Source organism: Drosophila busckii, chromosome X (assembly GCF_011750605.1).
Source record: "Drosophila busckii strain San Diego stock center, stock number 13000-0081.31 chromosome X, ASM1175060v1, whole genome shotgun sequence".
In the NCBI taxonomy this organism is placed as follows: Eukaryota; Metazoa; Arthropoda; class Insecta; order Diptera; family Drosophilidae; genus Drosophila; species Drosophila busckii.
Window position 1 is genome coordinate 10,896,607 of NC_046608.1, and position 16,895 is coordinate 10,913,501.

The 16,895-nt window shown below is 50.6% G+C and overlaps 2 protein-coding genes across 2 annotated transcripts; one reads left to right on the top strand and one right to left on the bottom strand.

Moving 5' to 3' along the window:
- Positions 1 to 37: 37 nt before the first annotated feature.
- On the bottom strand, positions 38 to 1,582 carry LOC108605214 (26S proteasome regulatory subunit 6B). The gene is made up of 3 exons (XM_017994823.1): positions 1,471 to 1,582; positions 1,319 to 1,399; positions 38 to 1,258 (listed from the first exon to the last, which is right to left on the bottom strand). The coding sequence occupies exons 1-3, from the start codon at positions 1,492 to 1,494 to the stop codon at positions 137 to 139; spliced, it is 1,227 nt and encodes a 408-aa protein (XP_017850312.1). The 5' UTR covers positions 1,495 to 1,582; the 3' UTR covers positions 38 to 136.
- Positions 1,583 to 2,532: 950 nt separating this feature from the next.
- On the top strand, positions 2,533 to 16,551 carry LOC108605073. Its single transcript, XM_033294409.1, has 7 exons — positions 2,533 to 2,573; positions 3,178 to 6,453; positions 6,528 to 6,844; positions 6,887 to 7,630; positions 7,703 to 9,481; positions 10,079 to 13,206; positions 13,463 to 16,551. The coding sequence occupies exons 2-7, from the start codon at positions 3,222 to 3,224 to the stop codon at positions 16,266 to 16,268; spliced, it is 12,006 nt and encodes a 4,001-aa protein (XP_033150300.1). The 5' UTR covers positions 2,533 to 2,573; positions 3,178 to 3,221; the 3' UTR covers positions 16,269 to 16,551.
- Positions 16,552 to 16,895: the final 344 nt, after the last annotated feature.

Consider the following 16,895-nt stretch of genomic DNA (forward strand, 5'->3'; position numbering starts at 1 on the left):
AAATGAATGTCTTGGTTTGACATGTATATATATATATATATTTTAGCATTCTATATGTAAGTATATATGTATTTCAGAATAAAGTTTTACAATCGAACTGATCTGAGGTGAAATTGAAAAATACGCTTAACATTGTCTATTTGTAGAATTCGTGCTCCTGTTCGTCCTTCTTGATGTTGTTCTTGTAACCCTTCTCGAAGTCCTTGGCGAGTACAATATAACGATTTTCGCGGACCGCATGCATGCCAGCCTCTTGGCAAATGGCATTAATGTCAGCACCAGAAATTTTATCGGGACGAGCTACAAACTCTTCCAGATCAACATCCTCGCTAAGGTTCATCTTTGATGTAATTGTTGAGAAGACCAAACGTTTCTGTCGGCGATCCGGCAATGGGAACTCGATTTTACGATCCAAGCGACCAGGACGCAACAGTGCAGGATCCAGGGTATCAGCACGATTAGTAGCCATTATTACCTTAACATTGGTCGTCTGATCGAAGCCATCCATTTGATTTAGTAGCTCCAGCAATATGCGCTGCACCTCACGATCGGCTCCAGTCTGTGCATCAAAACGCTTTGTGGCTATTGCATCGATTTCATCAATGAATATAATCGCCGGCGCATTCTCCTTGGCCAGGCGGAACACATCGCGTACCATGCGTGGTCCCTCCCCAAGATACTTTTGCACAAACTCAGAGCCAACGACGCGTATAAACGATGCAGTAGTGTGATGAGCAACCGCTTTGGCCAGCATGGTTTTGCCACACCCAGGTGGACCGTACATGAGCACACCACGCGGGGGATCAATGCCAATTTGTTTATAGAGCTCGAAGTGGGTGAGTGGCAGTTCGACGGCTTCACGTATTTCCTGCTTCTGCATATCCATGCCACCAATGTCCGCATAGCTGACATCTGGCTTCTCATCTGGCTGCAACATTGATATGGAGCTGTCTGCTTCTGGTGGCAGCACATCGACCAGCGCATTACTGTGCTTGTGCAGCGCCACCGAGGCTGAAGGCTTCAGCAGCTCCCGATCAATGGTAGATAATATGCGTACATAGTAGTTTGAGCCAGTTGTTGAGCCCACAATGCCTGTGTTCTGATCCACAGCTTCTAGGAATTGTCCAATTACCAGAGGAACCGACTGTATGCGTTTCACCTCCTCTTGTGCGTGCAAATATTCTTTCTTTAGATTGCGTTGCTCATCTTTTATGTATTCCTCTTGCACCTCTATGAACTCTAATGTTTTTTGTAGTTTCTGCAGAAAATACGCATAAGTTTAAGTTTTAGCGGACATGATATTGCATAAACAACTTACCTTAAAGCGCACATACAAATCATCATTATCCAATTCGTCCAACGAACTGTGTGCATCTTTCAGCTTTAAATCAAGTTCATCCTAAAATATTGTTTGAAAGCCGCAAAAACTGTTTTACTATGTTTTGGGTGAATTATTTCCACAGTACTTACTCTATCTGCCATTAGTACGTCCATGTTGTATTATTTTGGTTTACTGTTAGAATGCAATGTCTGAACGAACGCTTTGCTTTTAATAAAAATTCGGACGATAAAAGCAAATGACTCGTCAAAAACAAGTTGAGAATTTAGTGATGACATGCGATATTAGTATCGATAGGACTTGTCTTGTAAACGCGGCTACCAAACATCGATACGCTTTTGCTAAGCTAAAATAAGTGTCGTCTGGCAATGTTTTTAAAAACTTAATCCACAAATAAACTATACATTTAGCCAAGGGCACTGTTTGAAAGTATTTGATACTGTTTTGTAAAAATGTATACTTATCGATAGCCAATCAGACATATTTTCTCAATTTTATAACAAGTGTGTACACACTGCTAGTTTGTTCCAATCATATTCGAGACGATTTTCGATTCTTCTCATAAGAAAACACATTTATTTTGGGCAAATGTGTGTGAAATAAAATATGTATGTGTGCATGTATGTGTGTAAAGAATTATTAAAAGATACATAGATAATAGTTGCAACCAACATAATTAGTGAATTAAAAGTGCACACATACACAAATGGCTTAAAATTATAAATGCGGCTAGTGAAATGGAAATGGAATGTTTTAAACCGCATACGCTTGTGGCCAGAGAAAAATCGTTCACCACCTCTAACTCAGTGTCCTGTCGCGCTGTCCGTTGCCGTCGCCGTCGTCTTCGCACGCATCGATTTGGGCTAAACGTTAGATACCTCCTAACGCCAGTTGTTAGGGTGGAAAAAATAAGTACTTAATAATAAAGAAATGCTGTGCATTTTTCAATTAATTCATGGCCAAGCGTATGCAATTTATAAAAACAACAACATATTTAAGTGCAATATTAACAAAGCGACTAACAAGTAAAGCATATAAAAACGCTAGCACAGGCGCAAATCAAACAGCAAAACAAAAGGGCTAACAAATACAACAGCAAAAAAAAAGCAAAGAATACATATACTATATAATCAAAGAAATCTAAAAGAAAAATAAACAATAAATTGCAAAAAGGCGGCAGCAGCACAGTGCACAGAACACGTAGAAAATTATAAATAAATATTGAACACATTGGGTAAAATGCATAAATAGTTAAGCAGTAATAATAATGTTGACAAAATGTTTATTGTATAATTTTTCATTACATCTTGCATGCACATATACACACAGACACACACACGCACATAGATACATGCTTACATGCACACAGATACGCACACATACAAACAAACAAACACAAACACACAGTCGTTTATGTGAGTTTGTATATTTCAATGTGTGTATGTGGTGAATTGTGTGCGTGTAGTTTTTTGTTTATATACTGTTTTCCCAGCTCATTTTCGTCAATTTTGTGCGTTTTTCTGGCCATTCGTCAACAAAATGTGCGCTCGGCTTTAAGATTTCGTTTATTCATTTGTTGTTTATTATTGTGCTGCTCTTGGCATTTGTTCTTTTATTGATTTTAAGATGCTGGTGCATTTGTGGACACACTGACTCTGACACACACACACACACACACGCACATAAATACAAAAAAAGCATACACGCACACACATGTACACATACATGTGTATGTATGTATGGTACAAACTATATACAATTGGAGCGAGTTGCAATTGGTAAAAAGTGTCTGATACTTCAAAACTGATTGTTTTTACGCTATTTTGTTTTCTTTTAAGTAAAAATTTGGCAGACCAGAAGATAAACTAAAAAGGGGAGCGACATGAAGACCATGTCGCGCTTTGGTCTGCGCCGTGGTTTTAAATTTTCCGAGGAGCAGCAGCAGCTAAATGGCAACAATAATAACAATAACAACAACAGCACAAGCAGCAGCAGCCCAATTGGACCAATATCAGCAGCAGCACCAGTAGCAGCAGCAGCAGCAACAACAACATCAACATCAACAACACCACAAAAGGCGCCGCTGCCGCGTAAAAAACGTAATCACAGTCTACCAATAGAGGCTCCGCCGCCATTTCAGCCGAAGCTATTGGATGTGGAGCTGGAGCTGGACAAGCAACAGCAACAAGAGCAGCAGCAGCAATTGCCGACATCTTTAGTTTGTAATGTGCCACTGTCGCGATTGCCGCGCCTCATTGAGAAATTGCAGCTATTGCAGCAGCAACGTGAGCAGCAGCAACTCGAAAAAAGTGAACATCCAACAGCAACAGCAACAAGAACAACAACAACAACACCAGCAGCATCAGCTGCAGCAGCAGCGGCTTTTATTAAAGTCTTGTGTTTGTACTGTGATAAAAAATTTGTGTCGAGCAAGTTGCAGGCAAAGCATGTTGATAAATTCCATACGGAGCGCAAAGAGCGGCGATGCAGCAATCGATCCACCGCCAGCAACAACAGCAGCAGCAGCAACAGTAATGGTCAGAATGGCTTAAGCAACTTTCCAGGTTGCCAGCACTGCAACAATAAGTCCAAGCAGTCCGGGACGACAGCAACAGTCACAGGAACAAGCACAGGAGCAGCAACAACAGCTGCAGCAACGCCAACAATTTGTTTGCCTGCCAAGCAGCTGGCGGATTTATTTGAGCATTTAATTGTAAGCCATGCGGATAAATATTTTGGCTGTCAGCAATGTCATTTGCGTTTCACTGATGCTCTGCAACTCAGCAACCATATGCGACAGTTGCATGAGCAGCAGCAGCAACAACAACAGCAGCAGCAAATGCTGCAAGCCAAAAGCAACAACAGTCAAACCTCAATAATTGACAATGAACAGCAGGAGCCTGTGCTGTTTCGCTTGGGACTTGCACAAAATCGTTTGCCGGGACAGCGTCAACGCAATCGTAGCGCTCGCTTGCGTTGCAATAGTCAGCAACAGCAACAGCAACAACAACAACAGCAGCAGCAGCAGCAGCAGCAGCAGCAGCAGCAGGCGCAGCCCGAAACTGTTGCTACCACAAAGCAGCAGCAACGCAGCAGCAATCGCACTGCTCAGCGTCAGCCAGCGGCAGTGGTAACACCTTCAACAGCAACAACAGCAGCAACAGCCACAGTTGCCGCCAGTAATACAGCAGCAGTCACAACAATACCAACATCAGCGACTGCAGCTGCTGTTGCCACCACAAGCGGCAGCTGCTCCTCGCTAGACGATACACACTTTCGAATGCCCAGCCAGTGCAACAATGTGTTTGATGACAACTTCTACAAGGATGTGGTCCTCAATGTGCGCCACAATCTGCAGCATTTTCTCGATGGTCGTCTGCGCAGCGGCCCAGCACCGCCGCAACCTTTGCGCAGCGACTCGCTGGCGACTGGCAACAGCTTCAATCAGCTGCTGCTGGGCAGCGTTTATCCCACGTTGCTGACCGCCGAACAGTTTGGTGGCGATGGCTGTCAGAGCCTGGACACGCTGCCACTGCCGCTGGTCAAGGTGTCGTCGTCACGACGGCCGCATATCAAGCACAGCTGGAAGTGGAAATGGGATTATGTTAAGAAGTTCACCGTTGTCAATGAGGGCGGGCGTTTGGTTAAGAAACTGAAGCAACCTTTTATGGGTTTGCGTGATTTGTCGCGCTTGGATATGTGGACGCAGCTGAGCATGCGACAGCGACATGATCTCGAGCAGCAGCAGCATTCACATGAGCAGCAAACGCAACAGCAGCAGCAACAGCAGCTGAACATGTTGCTCGATCGACGTTTGTTGCCCCACATTATATTGGAGCAGAATGAGCAGGCCATAATCAAAAGCGAGCACGAGGAGCAACACATGCTGCTGTTCCAGCAGCAGCAGCAGCAGCAGCAACAGTCATACTATAGTCACCACCCACACCACCACCACCAGCAGTCAGCGGATGTGGAATTGCTGTCGCAAACATTTGCCGATGCCGGATTTTTAACGCTGCTGAATCTGCAACCGCGTCAGCAACCACAACATGACCTGCCAGCAAGCAAAACAACAACAACCACAACCACATTGGTGCTCAGTGGTGAATGGGCGCGTCCACGGCTCTATTTGTGCGTCTGCTGCGGTGCCAAATTTGAGAAGCGCAAGGCGCTCGAGGAGCACAAAACCTTTCGCCATTCGCATATCTATGCCACGCACTATGAGCTGGTGGGACGGGAGCTGCTTGCCTGCAATCTACTGAGACATTTGTTTATACCGAAGCGTGCACTTGGTCGCTATGCTGCGCACCACCATCAGCACCACCAGCAGCAGCAGCAACAGCAGCAGCAGCTGCAACTGTTGCACAAGCAGGAGCGCACACTTGTCGAAGATGAAACCAGCTCTTCCAATTCATCCACAGAGTCTTCTGGCTTTGGCTTGGGCTTGGTGCGCGGCTCGCCATGCTCAAGTTCTTCCCTTAATACGGCTTCCACAGCAACCAGTTCAGCCACAGGCAGCAGCAGCACCAGCACCAGCACAAGCCGTAGCAGCAGCAGCAGCAGCAGCAGCAACAATCATTCGCTAGAGGACAACGACAGTCGCGATATGAAACAAACTCCGGCTGCGCTCGCTGCTGCAGTCACTTCCAATGCCACTGCCTGCTCTCCCGCCAGCGTCTGTTTAAGCGCAAACTCCAGCTACAGCAGTAGCCCCAGCTGCAGCAGCGGCAGCATCAACAGCAGCAGCAGCAGCAACACGCCTTCCAGCTGTACCAAATGTGGACGCAAATGCAGCGGCCTAATGGATCTCTATAGGCACATGCTGGACTGCTCAGGTGACTACGTTTGGTCGCTGGCCAAGAAGCGCAAATATCGTTACTATTGCGGCTCCAAAAAGCGACGCACTGCAGCGACCAACAAGCCCGCCAAACACTTTGCGCAGCTTCTAAGCAAAAATAAAAAAAAGAAGAAGCAACAGCAACAGCAGCAGCAGCAACTAACAGAAAATGTTGCCGAGGAGAGCTGCAACTCCAACTCAAACTCAAATTCCAATTCGAATGAGAATTCCAATTCCAACAAAACCAAAACACCGCCACGACAACGTCCCAGCGATGGTAAGTGCTTGTTTACATTGAATTTGAATCAGCTCACACTATATATTGCCCTCTCTTTCTGTTTCGCGGAACAGCGGAATCCATACGTAAGATGCTGGAGAATTTGCCGGCGAAACGCGTCTGCAAGAAGATCTTCCCCACGGACAACAAGAAGCGTGCCAAGAAGCAGGCGGGCAAGGCGGCCAAGAAGCAATTGGTGCGCAATGCCAAGAAGTTGTACAACCATCATCATCATCATCATCATTCGCATCACATGCATCACCTTCATCAGCATCATCAGCATGCTCTGCGCAATACGCGCTCACGCCTGGTGCGTGGCAAGCCGACAGCAGCTGCAGTAACAGTAGCAGCAACACCAGCAGCAGCAGCAGCATCCACATCAACCAAATCAACAGCAACTGTCACAGCAACAACAACCACAACCACAAGCACAAGCACAAGCACAACGGACGAGCCACAGCAACGCAGTCGCCGCAAGCAACATCAGCAGCAGCCAACAAAAGTGGCTGCGCCTGCTGCTGCAGCTATAAAAGCAACGCCAGCAACAACAACAACTTCCACTTTAAACACTGCCAGTCAAGCAGCAAATGTTGCAAATGTGTTAGCAACAAGCACAGCAACAGTTGCTGTCACCAATGTTGTAGTTGCAGTAGCAACAATTACAACAGCATTGACAACGACAACAGCTACGACAACAACAACAACAGCAACCTCGCCCATGCCGCTTGGCAAGCAGCAACTTATGCCTACGCCGCCAACAACACCAGCGCCAACAGCAGCAGCAACAACACCACCAGCAGTCAAGAAACAACAACAACCACCACAGCAACACTCGCATGTTGTTAAGCGTAGCAAACGCATTAGCGACTGCATTGCCATGCTAACTGGCAAGTTGGAGGAGAAGCTCAAGACTGAACAACAGCCGGCAGCGGCAGCGGCAGCAGCAGCAGCAGTAGTTACAACACCAACAACATCAAGAGTAATCAAAGAGCAATTGCTGCCAGCAGAGCAACCATTAGTGCCATCAGCAGCAACAGCAACTGCAGAGCAAACGCCAAAGACGCCAAAACGCAAAGCTTTGTGTCGACGCATCATAAAAACGGGCGCTGAGCCAACAGCAGTAGCAACAACAGCAACAACAACGACAACAGCAACTGTAGCAGCAACCACAATAGTCGCAACAACAGCAGCAATTGTAGCAACAATAACAACTGCAGCAGCAGCAGCAGCAGCAAAAACAACAACAGTGGCAGCTACAACAGCAACTGCAACAGTGGCAACTACAACAGCAAACACAACAGCAACTGTAACTTTTGAGCCAACTCAACCTCAAGTTAAGCCAATGTTGACAGCAACTGTTGCTGCATACAAGCCTGTTGCTAGTGCCGGCTTAACAATATCAGCTCCAGCTGCAGCTGTGCCGGCAACACATCGGCGTGCCACGCCCACAAAGGCAGCAACCAAGCAAATGGCAGCGCCAGTTGCTCCTTCCAAAAGCCAGCTGAAAAAATATGTGCTAGAGCAACAGCAACTTCAACAGCAGCAACAGCAACAGTTGCCGCTGCCAGCGTTGCCAATGCCTTTAAATATGCCTCTACCAGTGCCAATGCCCATGCCAATGTCAATGCCCGCTGCTCTTCCACTGCCGCCGAAGCCAACACCAGCACCACCAACGCCAATAGCGGCAGCAGCAGCAGCAACTACAGGCTCATTGATGATGTCCAATATGCCATTATATTTGCCTTTGCCTGTGGTGGCAGCCGACTATATGCTGGATCCACCGCAACCATTAAATCTCAGCCATGTCAAGCCAGGCATGCCAACAATTGCTGATGTGCAGCAGCTGCAACAGCAACACCAACACCAGCTGGAGCAAGAGCGCATTGCTGCCTTGCCCGCGCGTCGTCAAACAATCGGTAGCTTTGAGGCACGTAATTTGTACGAGTTGGATGAAATGCAACCACTGGACTTGTCCAAGAAGACGCAGCAGCAGCAACAGCATATGCAGCAACCGCCTGCGCCACCGCCTCCACCACCACCACTACCACTGCCACTATTGCCAGCACCTGTGGCGACGCTTGGTCTCAACAGCTGCCAGGAGTTGCCGCTGCCTCTGTTGCGCAACAGCAACAGCAGCAACAGTTGTAGCAGCAGCAGCAGCAGCATCAATGAAGCAGCAGCGCTGGCTCATTATTATTCCAATTTGGAGCTGCTGAAAATACCGCAAGTGCGCAATCCTACGATGCCCATAAACGTGGCGGTGCCAATAGTGTCCGGTGCAGCTGCAACAGCTCAGCTGACGCTGTCAGCAGCAGCAACAACAGCAACAGCCACGCCAAAGTCAGCAAAGAAGCGCGCCAGTGATGTGGCACATAAGAAGGATAAGCAGTGTACTCCACGCATGGATGCAGTCATCAATAATCATATTGATGATGCCATCAACTCGGTTATCATGGCGGTACAGGCAAGCCTGCCTAAAGATGATGACGAGCAACAGTTGCCGGTGCCAGTGCCAATGCCAATGCCAATGCCAATGCCAATGCCAACGCCTGCAGCAGCAGTTTGCGCCAGCGCGGGAGTTTTATTCTCCACAGCAGCAGCAGCAACTCCAACTGCAACCGTTGCTGCTGCTGTTGCTCCGTCTATGAGAAACTTGACGCCAAAGAAGCGCAACATGCGTTCCAAAACCATCGATTGCCGCTCAGCGCTGCTGCTGGCCGCTGAGCTGCCAGCAACAATTGCGCCGCTGTCCTTGGCCACGCCGATAGCGCCCACGTCCATGCCTAAGCCAGAGCCAGCGCCCATGCCAGAGCTGACGCATATGCCAGAGCCACAGCCGATTCCTATGCCAGAGCCACAGCCACAGCAAGAGCCAGACCCACAGCAGTGCATTGAGACGCAAATAAATGGGGCAGCAGTCATACCGCTGCCGCCTGCTCATATGGACACAACTCCAACAACAGCAAGCACATCCGAGACAGCAGCAGGAGCAGCTAGAAAGCGCCGACGCAAAGCAAGAGCAGCAGCAGCAGCAGAGGCAGTAGCAGCAGCAGAGGCAGCAGCACTTGAAGCAAAAGCAGAAGCAGCAGCAGCAGCAGTGGAGGAAGTCGTTGTAGAAGCAGTAACGGCGGCAGCAGAAGCAGCAGTAGTAGAAGATCTAGCAGCAGCAGCAGAAGAAGCAAAAAGACGCCGCCGCAAATCAAGAGCAGCAGCAGCAGCAGAAGCAGCAGCACTTGAAGCAAAAGCAGAAGCAGCAGCAGCAGCAGCAGTTGCAGAAGTCGTAGTAGAAGCAGAAGCAGCAGTGGTAGAAGATCTAGCAGCAGCAGCAGCCGCAGCAGCAGCAGAAGAAGCAAAAAGACGCCGCCGCAAGTCAAGAACAGCAGCAGCAGAGGCAGCAGCAGCAGCAGCAGCAGCAGCAGCAGAAGCAGAAGCAGCAGCAATTGAAGCAGCAGCGAAGGAAGCAGCAGCGAAAGAAGCAGCAGCAGCGAAAGAAGCAGCAGCAGCGAAAGAAGCAGCAGCAGCAGAAGCAGCAGCAAAAGAAGCAGCACAAGCAGCAAAAAGCCGCCGCCGCAAATCGAGAGCAGCAGCAAGAGAAGCAGCAGCAAAAGAAGCTGCAGCAGCAGCAGAAGCCACAGCAGCTGAAGAAGCAGCAGCAGCCAACAACAGTATGTGCCATAAGTCTGAAAATTTACTGCCAATGGCTGCTGCCACGCCCATGCCGGTTCGCACTGGCACGCCTCTTGAGAGTCCAGAGAGTCCAGATCCGGAGGATGCAGCACCAGCGCCTGCTGTGCCCGTTTCTGTCATTTCTGTGGCGCCTGCGCTGGCGGCGACCTTTAGGCGCAGCATCACGCCCACTCGTCTGTGTGCTGCCCACAATTGCTACCATTTGATGGATGAGTACAGCAGCAACATGCACAACAACAACAACACCTCGTCGGGCTTCCACAGTCTGCCGCAGTCAGACGTACGACTCATGGTGGAGACTGAGCCCAATGAATGCGTCGTTGCTACCACAGACTCGCCAGAATCGCCAGACGAACTGCAGCAGAATCATATTCTGGAGGAACCAAAGAAAGTTTATGTGGAACCACCACAGCAAGAAACGCCAGAGCCTGAGGAGCAAATAGAGCAACGAACGCCAGAGCCTCCGGAGCAGCCACAACCAGAGGAGGAGCAACAACAGCCTGAGGAGGAGCAGCCGCAGCAGCAGCAGCAGGAGGAGCAACCAGAAGAACCCAAGCCAGAGGACAAGAAGAAGAAGCAGCGACGAAGACGCAAAAATGAATTGGCTGCCATTGTGGCGGATCAATTGCTGGAGAGCTTTAAAATCGATAATGCGCGTCGCGACAATCTCAAGAAGTTGGAGAACTTGGCATACGAGAAGAGCGAAGATCTTCTGCTCACGGGCATGTTGCTGATGTCGAGCACCAAACGCAGTGCCACCTTGCACAGCCAGCAGCAGCAGCAGCAGCAACAGGCGCAGGCAGCAGCAGCAGCTGCGAGCGAGGCCAAGCGCAAGAAGTCCACGGAGGAGCCGGCAGCCAGCACTGGACGTGGCAGACCCAAGCGCCGGCAGAGCTGTTACTATAAACGTGGACGTGGCAAGGCGCCAGCGCTAAGTGCGGAGACGAACATCAGCATGCTAAAGTCATCGCTCGAGTCCTTCTCCATTGGCATTGAGAAGCAGCTGCAGGCAAAGGAAGCCGCAGCAGCTAAAGAAGCAGCCGCGAGCAAAGCGGCAAGCACACCCAATCCCATATTGCGTCCTAGCATCTTGTGCAATGTGGCAAAGGAAAAGGAGAGAGAGCACAGGAGAGAACAGCAACAGCTACAGCAGCAGCAGCAGCAGCAGAAGCAGCAGCAGCAGGAGCAGAAGCAGAAGCAGCGAGAGCAGCAGCAGCTTCTAGAGGAGCAGAACCAGCGGGAGCGGGAGCAGAAACGGGAACAGAAGCAGCGAGTGCGGGAGCAGAAGCAGCAGGAGCTCGAGCACAAGCAGCGGCAGCGGGAGCGTGAGCTGCAGGAGCTGGAGCAGAAGCAGCAACAGCGGGAGCGGGAGTTGCAGGAGCTGGAGCTGCAGGAGCGCGAGTTGCAGGAGCGGGAACTGCGCGAGCTGGAGCGGCAGGAGAGGGAGCTGCAGGAGCTAGAGCTGCAGCAACTGGAGCGTCAGGAGCTGGAGCGGCGAGAGCGGGCGCGCCAGGCGTGGGAACAACATGAGCTAGAGCAGCGACAGGAGCTGGAACGACAGGAGCGAGAGCTAGAGCAGCACAGCATCCTGGTGGTCACACAACCCGAGGTAATCAAAACCGTCTACAATCGTGATCCGCGGCTCAACAAGAACATACACAAGCAGTCCGAGCAGAAGCACCATCAACGACAACAACAACAGCAACAGCAACAACAACAACAACAGGAACAATACCAACACCGTTACCATCATCATCATCATCACCAACAGCAGCAGCAGCAGCAGCATCACCACCACCACCATCACCACCAACATCATCAACACCAGCACCACCAACAACAACAACAACACCAGCAACAACATCATCAGCAGCAGCAGCAGCACCAGCAGCAGCGGCAGCAACATGAGCAACTGCGTCAAAGATCACATGCCGAGCTGGAGGAGGAGGACAACTATTTGACAGAAATTGCCAAGAATGTAAATGAGAAAATCATGTCGGCCGCCAATGAGGAGGACTTCGAGTTTGCCAACGATGAGTTCAATCGCGAGAAGGCGGCACAGCAGGACGAATATTATCGTCCGCCCACCTCGCTGAGCGTGCGAAGTGCGCCCAATCTCAATGATTCGAACTTTGGCAGCGACGACGACGATGCCAACACCAATACGGAGCTGATGGACATGGATCTGGATGATGAAATGAGCGTCTATACGAGCTACTCGCAGGATCTTGGACGTGGTCGTCGTCGACGTCGCCGGCGACGCAGCGTGCTGCTGACGCGACGGCCCAAGAAGCGAAATGCACGCAAGGCGGCGATGCTGGCGGGTGAGCTGGACAAGTATGCCTGCGAGCTGTGTGCCAAGAGTTTCTTCACCTCCACATCGCTGGCCAAGCACAACATGACCTTGGCGCACGTATCCAAGCTGTCAGAGCTGGAGTATCTGCAGTCCAAGAGCCAGGCGGCGCCTAGTCCGCCAAGTCCGCATAGTCCGCGCAGCCTGCCCAGTTGCCCCCGCTCGCCCAGTCCAGAGCCGCCGGGAGCGGCATTCGATGCTCTACCCTTGCATCAGCAGTATCCTCTGCGCGCCTCCGTCCTCATGCCGCCGGCGTATATATCAGCGCCTTCGATTTATTCGCCACCACCTCGTCGTGTTGTCATCACCGAGGAGAGTCTGCGGCTGCACGATAACTATGAGGAGGAGCAGCGTCAGCAGCAGGAGCCACCATCTAGTCCCGCCCACAGCACGGCCCGTCTTAATCTCAATCCCGACGAGCGTCTCTTTTACGAATGCTGCAACATTCTGAAGAGCGCCGAGACTCCGCGCGTGGCCAGTGCCCCCCCGCCGCCCGCAGCTGCCACCATGGCCACGCCCACGCCCACGCCAACAGTGATTGTTAGCGCAGGTTGCCGCAAGTCCTTGGAGCCGTTGCATCCAGACTTGGCCTCAGCAGCCTCAACATCAGCAGCAGCAGGCTATCCAGAAGCAGCAACAGTTGCTCATCAGCCGGTCATACAGCAAGTGTATCGCAATCCTCCGCGTTCGGCCACGCCCTCGCCCATACCGACGCCCTCGCCCATACCCACGCCCTCGCCCCCGCTGGCAGCTACGTAAGTTGAAAGAATACAAATAATTAAACAAATATCAAAAATATACTTTCTCTCACTCAATCTACAGTAGTCACCACCATCATCATCATCATCATCATCATCATCATCAGCAGCAACAACAGCAGCAGCTACAGATGCAGCAGCAGCAGCAGCAGCAGCAACATCATCATCACCATATGCAGCAGCAGCAGCAGCAACAACATTATCATCATCACCATCAGCAAAGGATGTCGCCAAACTACTCGGGCATCTCGCAGTTCTCGGGCACAACGTCGCGCTTCAAGACCAAGGCTGCCATGAAGGGCTACGAGTCGACCATGCCCTTGCCCAGTCTGCAGTCTGTGGATATGGAAATGGCCAAGTCAACGCGCGCGATTTGCAAGCTAACCGAGCTGGCGGATATTGCGTTGGGCAGCGAGAAGCCGCCGGGCGTCGATTACGTGTCTGTGCCCACGCCCACGCCCAGCAGCAGCAGCAACACCAACAACAATGAGCCATTGCCATTACCAGTTGAAGTGCCCGCTGCTGCTGCTGCTGCTGCTGCGGTCGCCATTGTGGAACAACCACGATCAGCAGATCAGCAGAGCTCCACGTCGTCCAAGACCAACATGCATGCAGCCTCAATCAAGGCGGCCGCAGCAGCAGCAACAGTTGCTGCCAGCACTGGCCAATTGCCGGCTGGGTCATCGCATCGCATTATTATACCGGAGCGTCCCTTCAAGGATATAGGACTGGAGGAGAAGGCCAGCATTACCTTTCAGAAGCCCACGACGAGCCTTAATCTGTTAACCGATGACAACAACAGCGTGTCCACGGCCAGCTACTCCGATCGCGATGACTACGACTTTGGCACTCTCAGCTGCGAGGATGTGGAGCTGACCAATGAGGCCCAACAGCAGGCGCAACTTGCGCAGCAGCAGCAGCAGCAGCAGCAACATGTGGCAAAGCTAGCTGCGACTGCTGCGGCTGCTCCAGCGCTCTCATCCACCGCCTCCAGCACCAGCAGCAGCGGCAGCAGCTCCGGCTCCGGCTCCTCATCGCAGCAGAGCAGCAGCTGCAGCAGCAGCAGCGGCAGTCGTGCCACAGCCAAGACCTTTGAGAATAAATCCTTGATCATGGGTCGCATCTTTAAGCATGCCAAGGCGACAGCACAAACAACAGCGCTTGTCAAGACTGCGCCCAAGGACAAAGCGCAGCTGGATCAACTCTTTGATGAGCTGCGTGGCGTTGCCAAGCCCCAAGAAGCCGCATCGTCCACTTCAACAGCAGCAGCAGCAGTAGCTGCTGCTGCGGGCAACAGCAAGCAGCAGCAGCAAGTGATGGCAGCGCCCAAGTCCAAAGCAGCGGCCAAAAAGCCACCACCAGCTAAAAGAGCAACCAAGGCAAAGCCCAAAGCAGCAGCCGCAAAGCGTAGGAGGCAGCCAAAGCCGCCAGCGCCACGCAAAGATATTGCCAAGCTGCAGAGTGAACTGGGCATGAGCACCGAGGACATTGAGCAGCTCATCGATGAGGGCCAACGCAAGTCCAAGCGCCGCTGCACCACCAATCGACCCAAGAAACTTGTCGAGACTTGGAGCTCCGATGAGTATGAGGAGTTCTTGTCCACCAAGGATATCATAGCGCTCATCGAGCAAAAAGAGCAGCAGGAGCAGCGACGCAAACGCAAAACCAGCGAAGCAGCTAGCACTCAAACATCCGAGGCGCCATCGTCAGTGGTCAGCAAAGCTGCTGCAAAGATTGCTGTTGTTAAGGAGCCAGCGGCGGCGACACAGCCCAGGGCCAACAGCAAAAGTCGCAAGAATCGCAGAGCAGTGCAGCAACAGCAGCCGGAGCTAGAGCCAGAGCCACAAGAGTTGCAGCCGCAGGAGCAACACGAGCAGTCACCACCACCGCAACAGCAACAGGCTAAGCATTCGCGCCAACGTGTTGCCGATGTCAGCGTTGTGGCCCAGAGCAGCACGTCCAAGACGTCACGTGGCAAGGCCAGCAGGAGCAAGGCAAAGAAAACAGCTGGACCACCAGCAGCAGCCAAAAGAAAGAGCGGCAAACAGCAGAGAATACAAATAGAGGTGCAAGCAGAGCTGCATCCGATTCCATTTGCGGAGCTGGAGTCGCCAGAGTCGCCAGATATGGAGACAGTTGAGTTGGAGCCAAAGCGTGCGGCTAATCAGCGCACGCGCAGCACTCGACCACAAAGGCAAATTCGACCAACGCTAACAGCAGCAGCAACAATTGCCACAGCAACCGGCGACATATCGCCACTGGCAGCAGCAACGAACACATTGAATGCTCCCGCATATCGTGAAGTCAACGAGAAGCCAAGTAGCAAGCAAAAGTCACGTAGTGCTGGTCTTGGCAGCGCCAGCAGCAGCAGCAATATTGCAGGCAGTAACAACAGCAGCAATTGTCATAGTCATAGTAAACACCAGGCAGCAGCAACAGCTGCTGCTGCTGCTCCCAGAGGCAGCGGTAGCAGCAATGCGACAGCTGCGAGCTACGACAACAGCAATAGCAATAAAAATATGAACAATAACAACAACAATAATAATAATAATAACAACAACAGCAGCAGCAATAAGAATTTAAAATCGAAACGTAAATCGCAAGGAAATCGACAGTCGCCGGCGCGCAGGAAGCGTCCGGCCAGCGAGAAGCAGTTGTACTATTGGAGCAGCTCTGAAAGTGATGATGAATCCGCCTCCGGACGCGCCGACGGTGAGGGCGATGGTTCACCATCTGAAACTGCTGAAACTGAAACTAATGCTGATGCTGATGCCGATGCTGACGTTGACAACTCAATTGATGCCCAATCACAAGAGCAAAATGAACAGCAGCAGCCACATCCACAGCCCTTGCCCGCGCCCAAGCACTTTGATGACAGCGAGCAGTATCAGAAGCATGGCTGGATTGTCGGTGACTCGCACAAGAAGCTCGTCAAGTTGCTAGCTATTGCCAAGGGCAGCAAGAAGGTTGACAATTGCGGCGTTAAGCAACGACGAACGCCCAAGCGCAAGTGCTAGGGGCCAACAGCAACTGTTGGCGATGTTGCTATTTGGAAGGCAGCGGCAGCGCGGGCAGCAGTCGCTGTCTTCATTATAAATATCATCAGGACTATCTCTCGTTTTCCATGCATGCCATGCAGTCAGTCAGTCAATCACTCATCCACTCACAGGGACATTTATCATCCATTTTTGCCACTGAAAAGCGAACGCATCTCAGACGACAAGGCTTATAATGCATACGAGTTATTAAAGGAGAAACAAAAAATATTTTTCTTTCTTTTAAACATCTAAGCGTTACATAATTTAGGTTTTTTTTATTAAATGTATTTATAATTAATAAACAAACAAAAATGCAAGTATTTTCAAAAGCTAGTTTGGCGGCATTTTAATATTACAATAAAATGGTGAAATATATGTACATTGAGGTGACTTTTGGTTTTGAGAGAAGAACAGCATGTTTGCTAAGCATAAAACCATGATACCAGCTAAAAATATTCTTCTGTGTATTGTTGGGACGAGGACGTAAGTAAAAAAAATTTAAATCAATCAAGCCCATCAATCTATTGCAGCCCTGCCTAGAACAATCGCAGTGTTGAATAACATTTTGTTCTATGACATGCGGTTAACCGGTAAGTACCAAATTTT

Coding starts and splice junctions, on each gene's coding strand:
- LOC108605214 (XM_017994823.1), bottom strand. CDS start 1,494: ATGGACGTACTAATGGCAGATAGA. Junction 1,400..1,470: donor ACGTACTAATGGCAGATAGA/GTAAGTACTGTG, acceptor ACAATATTTTAG/GATGAACTTGATTTAAAGCT. Junction 1,259..1,318: donor ATTTGTATGTGCGCTTTAAG/GTAAGTTGTTTA, acceptor TATTTTCTGCAG/AAACTACAAAAAACATTAGA.
- LOC108605073 (XM_033294409.1), top strand. CDS start 3,222: ATGAAGACCATGTCGCGCTTTGGTCTGCGCCGTGGTTTTAAATTTTCC. Junction 9,482..10,078: donor GCAAAGCAAGAGCAGCAGCA/GCAGCAGAGGCA, acceptor GCAGCAGCAGCA/GAAGCCACAGCAGCTGAAGA. Junction 13,207..13,462: donor ACGCCCTCGCCCATACCGAC/GCCCTCGCCCAT, acceptor TTATCATCATCA/CCATCAGCAAAGGATGTCGC.